This window comes from Eptatretus burgeri, chromosome 12, assembly GCF_056783735.1.
Source record: "Eptatretus burgeri isolate ZD-2024b chromosome 12, Ebu_testis_v1, whole genome shotgun sequence".
In the NCBI taxonomy this organism is placed as follows: Eukaryota; Metazoa; Chordata; class Myxini; order Myxiniformes; family Myxinidae; genus Eptatretus; species Eptatretus burgeri.
The window spans coordinates 32964061-32979210 of NC_140972.1; the positions used below are offsets into that span (position 1 = coordinate 32964061).

At 43.7% G+C, this 15150-nt stretch overlaps 1 protein-coding gene across 1 annotated transcript in view; it reads left to right on the forward strand.

The window, feature by feature from the left end:
- Positions 1-15150, forward strand: part of LOC147015376 (uncharacterized) — an 83454-nt gene that overhangs the window by 20401 nt on the left and 47903 nt on the right. The window contains exon 2 of the mRNA XM_085850049.1: positions 14052-14082. Coding sequence (XP_085706175.1) covers positions 14052-14082 — 31 coding nt within the window. The remainder of the gene's footprint in view (positions 1-14051; positions 14083-15150) is intronic.

Here is a 15150-nt window from a genome sequence, read left to right on the forward strand (position 1 = left end):
TAGGGGACGAGAGATTGGCGTGTCCACCTGTAATCTGTGTGCATGTTGGTGCTTTAAGAACCACGTGCAATTCCCAATCTGCACTCCTGAAGTTGTTGCGATGCCGAAGGACAGAATTTGTTGCAATAAGAAATGGGGCAGGGGAGAGGAGAAGAGAACACGGCTGCAGATGGCGATCAACTGTAATAAACAAAACTAGAAGGGCACTCGGTAGAGCGCATACCTCCGCCACGCAATGCCTGATCCACGAGAACATATCAGGCTCAATACATTTTTGAAATATCATGCTGTACAGTACTATATCGTTTTTGACCCAATCTCTCAATGGTGAAGAATCACTTTAAAAATTAAATAATTCTCGTATCCAGATCCACATTCGGATCTTCACCAAAATCGAATCAATTCGTCCTTGCGACACACCCAACCTATCCACGAATTTTCATCCCAATCCGTCCGCAACTTTTTGAGATATCCTGCACACAAACGCAAATCGAAAGGGGTGAAAACATAACCTCCTTCACCTTCGGTGGTGGAGGTAATGAATGCTCCCTCAGAATCTCAATGACTTAATTATTTCCGCTTATCGCATTCATACGGGGGAACACGGGGGACGCTGCAGGAGGTTGACGAGACAGAATAGAGACTGGTGGAACCTGCCTGTGGGGTCTCCACACCACATCGTGATCATCTCCTCTCAGCCGATTCTCCTCGGCACAATTTCCACTCGGAACCACGGAGCTCTCGGTCCACACAGCACGGTTCTTCTCGGTGCTCTTTCTTGGCTGGTCTCCTGTCGGGCGAAGATTGATTGGCTGGGGTGGGGGCCAGTAATTTTCCACTCACGTGCTTGCCCGTGATGGAAACCCCTCTCCGATTGTGCCACGATCTTACTCACGGCTCCACTTATGCTGTGCGGAGACTGGAAAAAAAACAAATCGACAGATTACATGGTGAACATTGCAGAATGTAAGGAAGGGAAATGGCATTAGACATGAACATTGGGGAAGGGAGACAAGAGTTTCTAAACACCTCATGTGACACTGCTTCGCTAATTACATTATGTCACAATTACGAGTGGCACTTATATATGTGGAGGAATTGTGTTGCTTAGCTGGTGGGTCCCCCAGATATCTCAGATGGCAGAGCACCGATACAGTTTGCTGTAGGATCTAGATTCAATTCCTGGTCTGGGCCTGAAATTTTCCACATATATTTCTGATACCACTTTTGACGTCTCATTTTCAAGGTGCAGTTGGCGGCTGTTCGTGTCCTTGCTCTTGTTTGTGGCGCTGCTGTGCCCTTGCTGTTTTTGGTTTTATGAAGATTTTTCAGAGTTGAAGTCTCATATCTCTGATTTTGCCTTTTGTCTATTCAACCCAGTGTCTCTGAGTTTGTGGATGTTGAAAATCCCATGTTCTCCTTCTCAAAGAGAAGGCCAGCTATCGCCAGCACCCTGAATAATTTAATGCCAGCACTCCTATACCCTACATGTGGCATTGCTTCATTGGCACTGTGCCCCTGAGCAAATGATGCTACGCGCAGCCATATGCTGCATACGAAAGAAGAATGCGATGTGAGGAGTAAGTTTGAATTTCAAACCTGCTTTCACTATGCAGATGCCAGCTGAGCATGGATGTTGAAACAAAAGGGGTGATTGTGCAAGAGTTGTCAGTCAAGTCAGGCCAGATCAGATCTGTGACTTGCTGCAGATTCCTTGTAAACCTGTACTAACCTGTTTCATGGTCGGGTTGTCAGCGATTAAACCATCTCCCTCACCAGGTTTTCTCTTGAGGAGGGTGTATAGATATGGACACCCAGCAGGATTAATAACAAAACCTGTCAAAGGGTGGAGGTGCTCCTTGTAAACAAACAGCCATCCATATCTAGTGCCAAACTGTGTCTGCGGATGTTCTCCTGCAGTTGGGTTACTTTTTTTTTTAGGAGGTTGGTCGTAGGATTTGCACTCCAGCCACCATAAGACACTTTATTCAACAAAACCCACAAATGCAAAGAAAACTGAAAACTCCATGGGAGTAACTCCTGTGCTGCTGCCCTTCGCAGGGAAGCTCACCGGATGACGGGATTGGGGCAAAGCCTTTGTGACCCCCCCCACCCCATTCCTTGATGATAGGAGGAAAACCAAGGGGTAAACCTCCAGGGTCAGATTACATTGGTATTTGGTGGAGTGGTGCTGAGGTGTCGTCCACCAGACGGCGGTCTCCTTGGGTTAACCTGAGATGGTCCCTTCAGGTGGGTGCCTGGAGTGTCCTATCTCAGAGAGAGGTTGATCACCTGTCTCTGTTATCATCTGACCTCAAGCATTTGAACATCAGTATTGCAGCACTCTCTGAGGTTCAGAGACGGGGTAGTGGTGAGATCATGGCGGGTGGTTACACTGACTATTGGTCTGGTCGCTCTGATGGTTACCATGTCAAAGGAGTTGCTGAAGCTGTGTGCAATAAGCTGACTCCAATGATAATTGAGGTAACACCGGTCAACGAGCGTATTATGAGACTAAGGATTCATCACTCCTTGGGTGTCGTTTCCTTGGTCTCTGTTTATGCTCCGACTGAGGCGAGTGATCTCACCGTGAAGGACGCATTCTATGCCGCACTCGAGTCTGTGGTTGATCAGTGCCCCAGGCGAGATACACTTCTCATCTTGGGGGATTTCAATGCATCGACTGTAACTGAAAGGGATGGTTATGAGACTTGTGTTGGCACCCATGGGTCTGGAACTATGAACCGGAATAGTACTAACTTCCTTCACTTTGCAAGAAGTCATGGATTAGGGTGGCCTAGTTCATGGTTTCAGTGTCCACAGGCTCATCGCTGGACTTGGTAGTCCAATGCTGGTGTTGTGGCAAAGGAGATTGACTATGTGCTCATTGCATTGATGGTCGCTGGAGGATGATCCAGAACTGCAGGGTCTACTGGAGTGTTCAGTTCCGCAATACTGACCACGGGCTTGTTGTAGAAACTGTTATGTTGCAGCTTAAATCCGGGAGAACGGTACCATCCCAGCCTTGGCTGGATGTTGGCAAGCTCAAGGATGAGAGGGCAGCTGAGGAGTTTGTAAACAGGCTTAATGGGGATTTGGGGTGTCTGGGTGCTTTGGGGAATCCGGAAGAGTTGTGGAGTGTCTTCAAGACCACCATCCTTGATGTTGCCGGTAGATGTGTTGGAACTCACCGTCTGGCGAAGAAGAATTTTGTCTCTCAAGGGACACTGAATACCATTGACCAGTCGCAGACTCAGGCTAAATGGCAGAGCTGAGCTGTTGAGGGAGCTGAGGCGTAAAACTGAACGTGCACTGAGGGTGGACAGGGTGGCCTATGTGTGAGGAATCTGGAAGGGGACAGAGCATCACCCGTGGTCAGGTGATTCTCGTCCTGCTTATAGGGGAATTTTTGCATTGTGTTCCTCCAAGCCCATCCCTCAGTATACTGCAGTTAGAGCGGAGGGTGGTAGGCTCTTGACAGAGGAGTCCCAAGTGAAGGCCCACTGGGCCGGTTCCTTTGAGCATCTGTACTAGGCTGATCCACCAGTTGTCGAGTTGGATATCAGGGGTGTTACTATCCCTATTGCTGACCCTCCAATCAACTGTGGTCCACCTTTGTTTGTAGAAACACAGGCTGCGGTGAACTGGTTAAAATGATGTAAAGCTCCTGAGATCTGTGGCATCCATGCTGAACTTGTCAAGGCTGGTAGAATGGATTTACTTGTGTTGTGACATGCAGTTCTGTTCTTTGCTTGGAACACAGACATCATCCCAACTGACTGGAAGAGGGGCCTTGTTGTCCCTCTCTGGAAAGGGAAGTGTGATCACCAGGACTGCAACAACTACCGAGAGGTGATGCTGCTCTCATTGCCGGGCAAGGTCTTTGCTCGGATAATTCTTGAGAGGGTTCACCACCATCTGTGCTGGAACACCAGCATCCAGAGCAGTTATGCTTTACACCAAAGAGGTCAACGATTGACCGTATCCTTGCCCTTCGGGTCCTCACCGAACGCAAATGAGAGTTTCAGCAGGGGCTGCTTGCAGCCTATGTTGATCTCTGAAAAGCGTTTGATGCAGTCAATCGGGATGCCCTCTGGAGAATTGGTGGTCTTCGTGGGGTGCCACCAAAACGGATCAATCTGATGTCTGAACTATTCTCTGGGACTGAGAGTGCTGTGAGATGTGGTGATACCATCTCTGACTTATTTCCAGTGGTTACAGGAGTTCATCAGGGGTGTGTACTGGCTCCCACAATTTTCAGCGCTTGTATGGACTGGATTCTGTGGAGGATGTCAGAGGGACATCTGCCTTGCATCGTTTGGGAATGTCAAGATCTCTGACCTTGATTTTGCAGATGATGCAGTCATCTTTGCGAAGATTCTGGGTATCCTTTTGGGGGCCCTCGAGGTGTGAATGAGGAGTCGGAGCCACTGGGATTACAGGTTTCCTGGGTCAAAACTAAGATCCAGGGTTTCAATGACATCTTGGCTGCTGCTCTCTTGTCTGTACCTGTTTGTAGTGAGCACGTTGAAGTCACGGAGAGATTCACTTACCATGGCAGTGATATTCATGACTCTGCTGGCTGGGAGCTAGAGGTCAATAGACATCTGGGTTGGGAGTGGGGATTCATGGATTCACTAGATCATGGGGTGCAGCACTGCCGGTACCTGTGCAGGGGGACGAAAGACTGAGTCTTCAGGTCCTTGGTGCTTCCAGTCTTGCTCTACGGATGTGACACTTGGACTCTGACCAGGGATCTGAGATGGACACTTGATTCCTTTGGTTCCAGGGGGACTTCCGAGAATCCTTGGCTTTCGCTGGTCGAACTTTGTGTCCAATGAGCAGTTGCTGAGAGAGACTGATATGAGATTTGTTACCTGCATAGTTTGTGAGCGTCAGCTGCGGCTGTATGGACATGTGGCTCGTTTTCCTGACGCTGATCCTGCTCACCAGATTCTCTCAGCAAGGGAGCCTCGTGAGTGGAGGAGGCCAGTGGGCCAACCACGTTCCTCGTGGTTGCAGCAGGTTGATCAGTCTCTCAAGGAGATGGGGATGGGCCAGGCATCTGCCTGGAGGATGGCGAAGCAGAGGTCCCTGGAGTACTGGCAGAAAGTGGACGCAGCGATGCGCTGCTCCAGCGCATGCTCCCATACCTGACCTGACCTGCCTGACCTGTGTTAGAATTGCGTGCTGGAGACAAGAAGAGCACGGTGTCATAATGAAAGCACCCAAGAGAACAGAAGGATTATTATGAAAGTGCTTTGAGTTTTTGTGCAATGACAGGCTTACTTCGAGGTGAAGTTGCTGGCCAGGTGGATGTGGATGTTAGGAACAATGCCACTGGTTGACTTGTGCTTGGATAAGTTAATGACCAGGTTATGATTGGTTTAAAAACTATGAGAAACAGGAATGACTGAACATAAAAGGTGGGTTCAAAATTTCCACCATGCTTGAATCTATCATACTCAAATATGCAATTTAGTGTCTGTTTGTCTGTCTGTCTGTTTTGTTTTTGACCGTGATACATTCGGTCGTTACTTATCCAATCCCAACCAGACTTGAAAGGAGGACTAAGGGTCATGTGGTGGAGGTTTTAGCGACTTCATTTGTCCCCCCTCCCCAAGGGGGTGTTCCACCTCACGTGAAATGCATGTTGAGGTGTATGTCCAAGCTTAGATAGCTAATCATGGTGTTTTCCAAAGCCACTTCAAAGAACAAAAGTATCGTGTAGTAGATAGTAGAAAAATCGTGCAAATGATGATACAAGCATCAAATTTGGCATTTCTGATCAAATCTGCCCGATTGGCCATTTGAAAATCCAAATTTTGAAAAATTTGAAGAAAAAAAAAACTTCAAAAAATTTTGAAGTCACAGCTGGCTGAAATTCTTGAAGCGCAAGTGAACATCCCAGACAGAGAACCAAGGGGAGATGCAGTCATCATTGATGGCTCAGCACTTATCAATGCCCTATCTCCACGCACTTCAAAGATATTTGATGACTATGTTAAAGAAGACATCATCCCAAAGGTGGAATCCTATGGTGCCAGGTACGAGAGGGTGGACGTAGTGTTTGATGTGTACAAGAAGTCAAGTCTGAAGTCCGAGGCAAGGTCGAAAAGGGGGCAAGGAATCAGAAGAAGAGTGACAGGAACCAGTAAGACCCCAAGTAACTGGAGAAGCTTTCTTCGAGATGACAGAAACAAGACTGAGCTGTTTCACTTCCTTGCGGAAAAGATGTGTGAAGCACAGACGACAAGCACAGTCATTGTCACAAAAGGAGAAGATGCCATTAGCAACACAAGGAAGTCACTGGATGCTGTGTCTCCATGTTGTCATGAAGAAGTTGACACTCAAATATTTGTACACGCCAGGGATGTAACGACAGATGGGAGCAAGTCCATTATCATTAAGGCTAATGACACGGACGTACTCGTCATAGCAATATCTGTACTGCCATCCTTACAGGAACTAGGTCTTGAGAACATTTGGAATGCCTTTGGCCAAGGAGCCAAGGCATGATGGATTCCAGTCCATGAGGTAGTTTCTGTAATAGGACCTGAGAAAGCTCGAGGGATCCCATTCTTCCATGCATTCACTGGATGTGACGTCGTGTCTGCCTTACGCGGTAAAGGGAAGAAAACTGCATGGCAGACTTGGAACGTCTTTGATGATGTTTCTGAAACATTCACCAATCTCAGCCAGCATCCAACATTGATTCGTGATCTTTACTTTTTTGAAGTTTTTATTTTTTTCAAATTTTTCAAAATTTGGATTTTCAAACGGCCAATCAGGCAGATTTGATTCGAATCCCCTGGAGAACAAATGTGCCAAATTTGATGCTTGTATCATCATTTGCACGATTCCTCTCAAAAATTGCTGTTATCTGCCCCACTAGTAATAACAATGTCAATGATAATTGCATCATATTAATGTTGTTACAAAACCATATTATAACTAATACTGTCCTTTCTCCCCAAGGGGGTTTTCCTCCTTGAACAAACGCAGTGTTTATGTATATAAATAGCTTATCATGATATTTCATGGGACAAGCCTCACAAAGAAGAGGAGGAAAAAAGAGAAGTTGCCTACCAGAAGTAAAAGAAATATCATAAACTACAAACACATTTGATTACCTTTTTAAACAGTCGCTGCTGCTGTTTAACACTGAACTGAAATAAATCTGGAGGAGTCCTGACATCCTCGAGGCGTCCTATACTTATCACGATAACCACAGAATGATGGACCCGAGACTTGATCTACTGTAATGTATATACCCCAGAGAGGATAATAACATGACCTTTCCTATCGCTTCCATAGGAAGTGGGTGTACCTGTGTACATGAAGTTGTATTTTCTGTCTGTCTATCTGTCCATCGATAGAATTGACCCCACCGGTGGTAACCCTATCATATTGCATACCATTGGAAACCTCTTGGCAAATGAAGATGCAAGAAAACATTTTCAAACCTACAGGGTAGGGGGTTCAGGGTTGAGGGAAGACACCAATTCTCTCTATGTCAATGTGTATTGCATTGCACCACCCCGTGGTCAGCAGTATTACAAATCGACTTACCTGAACAGGCTCACAATTCTGGAATCCAACAATCAGACTCGAAATGTTGTCTTTCCAGAGGCACTGCAGTAGTCATTATGGTGTAGTATTGCCTCATTGTATCATATTGTTACGGTTGTGGCGGTAGATGGAGGAATTTCATCGGAAAGTTAAGATTGAATCGAGTTGATTGGTCTGTGGAAGTGCATGAGACATCTCTGTAATTAAGTAGGGAAACTGTGAGTTTAAGTGTTACTTGTCACCACATGTGGGGGGGGGGAGGGGGTGCAGTGTTAATTAAATAGGGATTAAGGACAATTTCCCCAGTATGTGATTGCCCCCTTTGACCTATTCCTACGTTTTTGCATTTACAAGTCAGCCTGGAAGAAGCTGCGTTTTTATACCAACAACAAGCGAGCCAGGCATGCCGAGCAGGCAGAAGCCCTGCCTTCCGGGTTTCGTGCAAGCAAGCCACTCCCCGGAGGTGAACGGTTGTTCAGTTTGACATCAAAGACAAATGGGGAGCGAACGCACGAGTTCGTTGTGAGGGATGCAGTTGTAGTCATGAGAGGAACGTGGCTGGGATGGAGGATCTCGCTTTGCTCTCCTCTCGGCATGTCTCCTCTCCAACGCTTTCCTTCGACGCATGAAGAAGACGTGTCGATTCTCGTATTCATGCTGAGGTGAATTGGCTCACGTGGTGGAGCAAGACGCTGGCCATTGGCTCATCGTTGGGTTGTGAGAGACAGACATCGAAGCCTTTTGTACATCACCGAAGAGACGGCACCATCCTGCAAAGCCACGGCGTCGGTGAAGACGATCGACGTAAGAAGCCGCACGGTGGTCTCTGAGCCTTGGTGTTGAATACTGCTCACGAATTGCCTGACATGCATGTTTTCCCGCTGAGAGAGAGAGAGCGGCTTGGCACCATTTTTGGGGGCGTCTACATGTGCAGGACGAAGCGCCTCGATTGCAAAGTTCCACAGAAACTATCTCTAGACAAGCTTAGTGTCAGAATAAAGGAAGGATTTTCTTTTATTTTGTTTCCCCTTGTCCGTATTTAAATCCGTCTGTAGAGGCTGGCAACCCTTGTGAATTCTTGCTCCATTTCAATTTGCTATCAATGTCTGTGCCAAAATACTTGTACTCGGAAAGTTGTTCTACACTATGGTTATGAATAATCATCAAACGGTCATGGCCATCTGTTAAGCAGTGAAAATAAAATTCATTTATTTTGTCTTGTTGACATTGAGAACGACAGTATATAATGACGTCTGCCAATCTACAATCTTCTAAACTTTTTTCACATCCTGTATCCATGCTTATCGTTCAGTAGGATTCCACTAATTACTATTTCATCAGCATCTATACTTTAAGAGAGCCGTTTGTCTGTGTGTCTGTGTATGTCGCCATTTTTCTCAGAAATGGCTGAACGGATCTTCATAAAATTTTCCGATGTTCATATTTAAGTACCGGGGAGTGTTTTAGGCAAAAATAAATAAATAAATTGGGAAATTTGAAGAAAAATAAAAAGTCGAACAAGTCTGGAGACTGCGATGGTTCATGAGCAATGTACACGGTTCGCCTTTTCTTTCTTTGACCTTCGAGGGGACGCCACGGGCAAACTGGCGGGAATCGGGAAAAACGTAAATGATGAAAGTTGTAGTACTCGAAGAGCACGACTTGCATACCAACTTTCATTCGAAACAGTTGATTTATTGATTTTTTTTGACATTTTCTAAGTTTGTGACCTAATGACCTTGACCTTGGGACGAAAATTAAAAATCGAGCTCCGTGGGGCTATGCAGGTGCCATTGGACTAACCAAATACTGAAACCCCTGCCAGATTCGACAAACCCCCTCGGAGAAGATATAACTTGAAACCGGCTACCCCCTAAAAACACATGTTTTTTTGGGCGTGGCTCCACCCATAATGGGCGCAGCATGCCCATTCTCGGGAAAACACAACTACATCATGATATAAACCTCCCACCCAAATTTTATCACGATCAGATCAAAACCCACGGAGCTATGCTCGGGACAGACAGACAGACACACATCCATAACGAATATAGTGGTCACTTACTGACTCGTGAATCAATATATATTTTTTTAATTGCTCTAAAATGCCGAAGCCTTTGTAGCGATGTGAAAGGAAATATTAAAATAATCCCTGACCCTATTCCTTAGTGTTTTGGACCACCATAAAAATAGACCACACAACGCCGGCCGGGTATCTCTGCTAGTACAGTATTTGATCACACTACAATTAGGACTTTGAACTGCAGCAGTCACTTGTTTTCAAATAAAACAAAATTGGGGAGAAAACGCAACCTCTTGTGGTCCGCCTAAACTCAAAGCCTTGACACGTGAAACCATATTCTTGCACGACACCCTTTGTGGTCTATCTGTCAGAAAACTGTAAATTAATCTTGAAAGCCAAGATGTGATATATTTAATTTCGGTAACTTGTCAATTAATATGTATGGCACAATGGTATTGAAAGCACTGAAGAAGTCAATAAATACTTATCTTACAAAAGCCTCCGGAGTATCTAAATGATGGAACAATCTTTCGACATAAACAAGCAAAGCATCCTCGGCATCCCTTTTACTCTGATGTGCTAATTGAGATTGGTCAAACAAGCCCACTTGACCACTCATAACATTTCAACAGTACGTCCTTTCAAAACACTTCATTGCATTAGATGTCAAGGCGACTGGATGGTGATTATTTAACTCATCACTGAGTTTTTATACTTTTGGTACTGGAATGATAATTGAAGATTGCCAATTTTGGGAAATGACACCAATATCCAAGATTTATTGACAAAAATATGTAAACACCAGGCCAGTTGTTGACGACAGTTTCAAAGCCTTAATATAAATACCATCTGTGCCAGTGGCCCTGTTAACCTCAGTCTTAGCAAATACATAACATACCTCAAGGTCATGAAATACATTACATCCAAAAATCTCAAATTTGAACTCGTGAAACAAAACAGTCTTCAGTACAGTCGGATAGTCTCTTTGATTTGTTCTTGTATCCAATAATAGTCTGTATGTAATGCCAAACAGGATGCAAATTATTTCCTTTAAAATCCCGTTCCAACTTTAGTTTATAATCTGCCTTGCCAAGATGAAATAAACATGGGGCAAAGAGGGGAGTGAAGGGAATAAGGAGGGGGCTGGGAATGATGGAAACAAGTAGTGGGGTGGGTGTGGAGGAAGGAAGCAAGGAGGGGAGTGGCATGGGGTGGAAGGATGTGTCATCGGGAGACACAAATCAGGGGTGGGTGTTGGGGAGCCTGGAGCAGGTGTAGGTGAACCCAAGTTTTAAGATGAAGTTGGGGAGGTTACTGGTGTGATAGTGTTTGTCACCGTAGTCCCACAGTACAAAAATGGTTGGATCCCACACAATTACGGCACAAAAATAGTTGCATTTAAGGGTTCCCAGGGCAGGGAGATGAAGACAGACATCAGGATTGGGATGGCGATGATGCTTAAAGGTACGAGGAAAGATAGTATATGAACATGATAGTGGATGAGGCATGAGTTTATGCGTCACCAATAGATGGAGAGAAGGGGAGAATGAAAGCAGCCTGGGAGAAAGGTGTTTGGAAGCAAGTATATGGGAAGATTGAACGTTTTAACATTGGCATTTTAAGAGGTTAAAAATTAATCGAGAGAGGGGAAGAAGCAGAAGAGGATTTTTTTTTTTTGTCATTAAAAACAAAACATTGAACAAAAAGTATGAGGAAGCAATTAGAGTGAGAGTGGTGAATATTGGGACAGAGGAGGTGGAGACACGGTGATTGGGCAGGGCCGGATTAAAGCTTTGTGATGAAGCCTTCGCCAAGCTCTACATAACTGAAATTGAATAGATAAATTGATCATTGGATAGACAGATAATTTAATAGATAACTGGAGAGTTCATGGAACGCATTACCCTGTGCTGTGTTCAAAATATCACTGCAGAACACAAAATAATTTTTTAAAAGCCATAACTTGGCATTTACTCTGTTCTGCAAGCTATCTTCACAAACAACGATGAGACACCTCAGGCATGCAGGGAAGCTTCAGATTTGGATAACAAGATGGACTGTTGTGAGTTTGCCATCATTTGCGTCGTGTTGGACACAATTCTGCATCGGTTCAACAGCACAAGCAAAACGCTGCGAAAGGAGACTGCCGAACTGTCCACAGTTGTTCAACGATATGAAGGCTTGGTGACATTCGTGGAATCTTTGTGAATCAAACATGAAACCATTGAGGAAAAGGCTAAGAAATTGTTGGACAATCACACATATGAGGAAAGGTGAACAATACAACGGAACCGTTTCTTTTTTTGATGAAAAGGACAATGACTGTGAAGTGAGCTTGATGACTGCGAAGTAATCTATGTTTTTCTACTCGAGAAAACTTTCACGTAAAATGACCTTTGTCGTAATTTTGAATTCCTTGATTTCTGAGCTCAGCCGCAGAAAACAAGGATATGCGGTACTTGATGAACAGTTTGCGTTGCTCTTTGAAATGCGAACACTTTGTACTGCTGGCATTTGACATCTTGCTGCAAACCTGCAGAGGTTGTACAACTCAGATTTTAAAGACAGTTTTCCTGGTGAGCTCATTCATATCTCTGGTTACCTGTCCAAGTTTAACAAAGATCTTTCATCACCTTGGAAGTTGTTGCAGCATAATCGAGGATCCGAAATTGGTGGTGTGTTTCCAAATGTTGAAATTGCGCTGCAGATTTACCTGACGTTGCCAGTGGTAACCACAGAAGGAGGAATGCTGGTTTTTAGTTCTCAACCGTGTGAAAATTTGGTCACGCTCCACTGTTACCCGAGATCGATTGTACGACCTTTCCATTTTGGCCGTTGAATCTTCCATGACTCGAACATTGAATTTTGATAACATTGTAGATGATGTTGCTGGTAGTAAAGTCTGTAAAAGTGCTGTCTAATGATCTAATCTGTGTTATGATCTATGTTTCACAAGAAATATTTAGTTAGAAATGTGAATTTGAACTTGTGAATTCAGGGAGGGAAATGAGGGTACATGCTATGTTGGTACTCAGTTCCTAAACAGCATTTTTTTTTTGCATGGTTATGTTCACCTCTAGAGTTAGGAGTAATGTGCTTTCTTTTATAGTGCAATAAAAACATTTTCTTACAGAAATCTGGGCTTTTTCTCATCCAGACTCATGGCCTCTCTCTCTCTCTCTCTCTCTCTCTCTCTTTCTCTCTTTCTCTCTTCCTCTTTCTCTCTCTCTCTCTCTCTCTCTCTCTCTCTCTCTCTCTCAGTCCTCCTTTCTATCCGAGCCTGAGACAAAGGAACGAAATAAGTAAAATAAGCATGGAATAATACACAGGAGTGAGCACTCAATGTGAAGACCAATTGGCGCAAACAAAAAACATGAAATTGACGGCAGCGAAGACTAATCCGGAGGATTACTTAGCTTTTGGATGCAGATCACTCGGAGGACCCAGAGAAGCAACCACGACCAGGAAACTGGGATAATAAACGATTTAATATCCTTATTTATTTTTTAGCCAGCCTCGGTGGCACAGTGGTTATATCGCCTCCATTCTGAGTCTGGGAAGTCGGCTGTTCATATCCCTCCCCAGTCGTACCAAAGCAAGTGCTGCATCCTTGCTTGACGTTCAACATTTATAAAGGATAGAGCACAGAAAAACATCCATAAGTTGGTAATAATAGGGCAGGCTCTGATGGGCCGAATGGCTTTGTAATCAAACTTGTATTACGTTTTAACGTGGGAGAAAAGACATCCAAGACATTCACATTCCGAGTCCAGTTTTTCATTCCTCTGCAACTGTTCCTCTTCGTAACCACCAAAAACCCTTACTGTAAATCCAGGACAGGAAATAATCACCAGATGAACCAAAGCTAAAGCATCTTAACATATTAATAAACCAAAAGCAAAATGATGCTGGTACAATATATTATTCTCTAGAAATGTGTAATATGTTAGGTATTGGAAGATTTGGCAGAGGTAATTTGTTTTTTTGCATTTCTCAGCATGACATTTGACTAGCCTATATTCCTTGCTTAGTCTAGCTAGTAAGGATGCATTGCATTCGAACTCTTGGCTTGAGACCACTTGTCATGAACAGGAAAAGCACTTACTGTACTTCTTCAGTGCTTATGCCCAAGACGGGGTTTGCACGTAGCTCTCCATTTTGGATTTGGCACATGAGGCAATCCCGACATGAAACAAACGAGGTCTGTTGTGACTTATTTGAGCTTTGCGTGGGCCCATTGAGTTTCTGGTTGAATTTTTAGGCCTGCAGCTGAATCTAACTAGCAATATCCTTTCCGGTGGTGGTGTCTTGATGCCATTTGTTTTGCATAATTACCATCGAATATATAATTTGGGACCTCATGATAATTAAGTGGAAAATCTTTGTGTGAGGTGAATATAAGTCTGTTGATCACTGTCATTCAAAGCAACCGCTTTTTATTGCAATTGTTTTACAGATCATGATAATGAACTACCAAGGCCACTGGGGTAAGTATATAAATGCGTAAAGATTGCAAGCTTCAAATTCCAGAAAGCGTTATGATTTACTTGAATTTGAAGGTTTACAAAGTACAAAAAATTATTTTTTAGAAGTTGAGGAAAGATTGTGTACTTGATTACAACGTAATAATTTTTTGGTGTTCATTTTGCAATTCAAAATAGGTGTAGGAAGTCTGGAACATCCCCCGCAAAGAAACCTTTAAAAAGAGTATTGGAGCTATTTTGATTCTAAATATTCATACATTGAACAACTTTTTACAAAATGCCAAATTCCTCACCATTCCAAGCTTTTTCGGTTTTGGTCACCAGTGATGTCATCACTTTGCACATGCATTCCTTGGTTTTGAGATCAAGGTGTCCAGATTTGTCTTGCATTACTTCCCAACTATTTTATTGATATTGAAGAAGTAGAATAAATATTTAAAATGACATCACAGTTCTCTGTTTTTTTTTTTCTGAAGAAATACGACAGGGTAAATATGTTCAACATCTTTATGAAACTGAAAACTGAAAAAAAAACCCATAAAACATTTCAATGGAGTGGATTTGAGAGAGAAATTAATTCTTCATATTGTTACAGGGTTCCCACTGACCTGGAAAGTCAGGGAAAGTCAGGGATTTTTTTTTGTTGGTCAGGGAAATGTGTGATTAGTGCCTAATGATCTTAATTAGTACCCTTTACACCCAGTCAATAATTTTGTTCATGATTATAAAAGTTTTCTTTATTGCTCTTTTCATGAATTGTTTGCTGTGCAGATGCTGTGCAGGCAGATGCTTTTCATGGCAGAAGGTGGAGTCACCTCTATGAACATTGATAAGCCACTATTGATGTATGTCAGGGGTTCTCATGCCAGTTATCAAGCAGCACTGGAATGTAAACGTGAAGCCACAAGTGAGCTCGATCAAAAGACTGCAGCTGAAAAGAAAGCATGTGAGCAGATAAAAGTGCTTCAGACTTAAAAAGGCAAAATTTATGGAAGCAGCAGCAACTGAATCTCGGAAGGTTGATATGGAAATAGCAGAACTACAGAAACTAAAGAAGTAACAAACTGACAT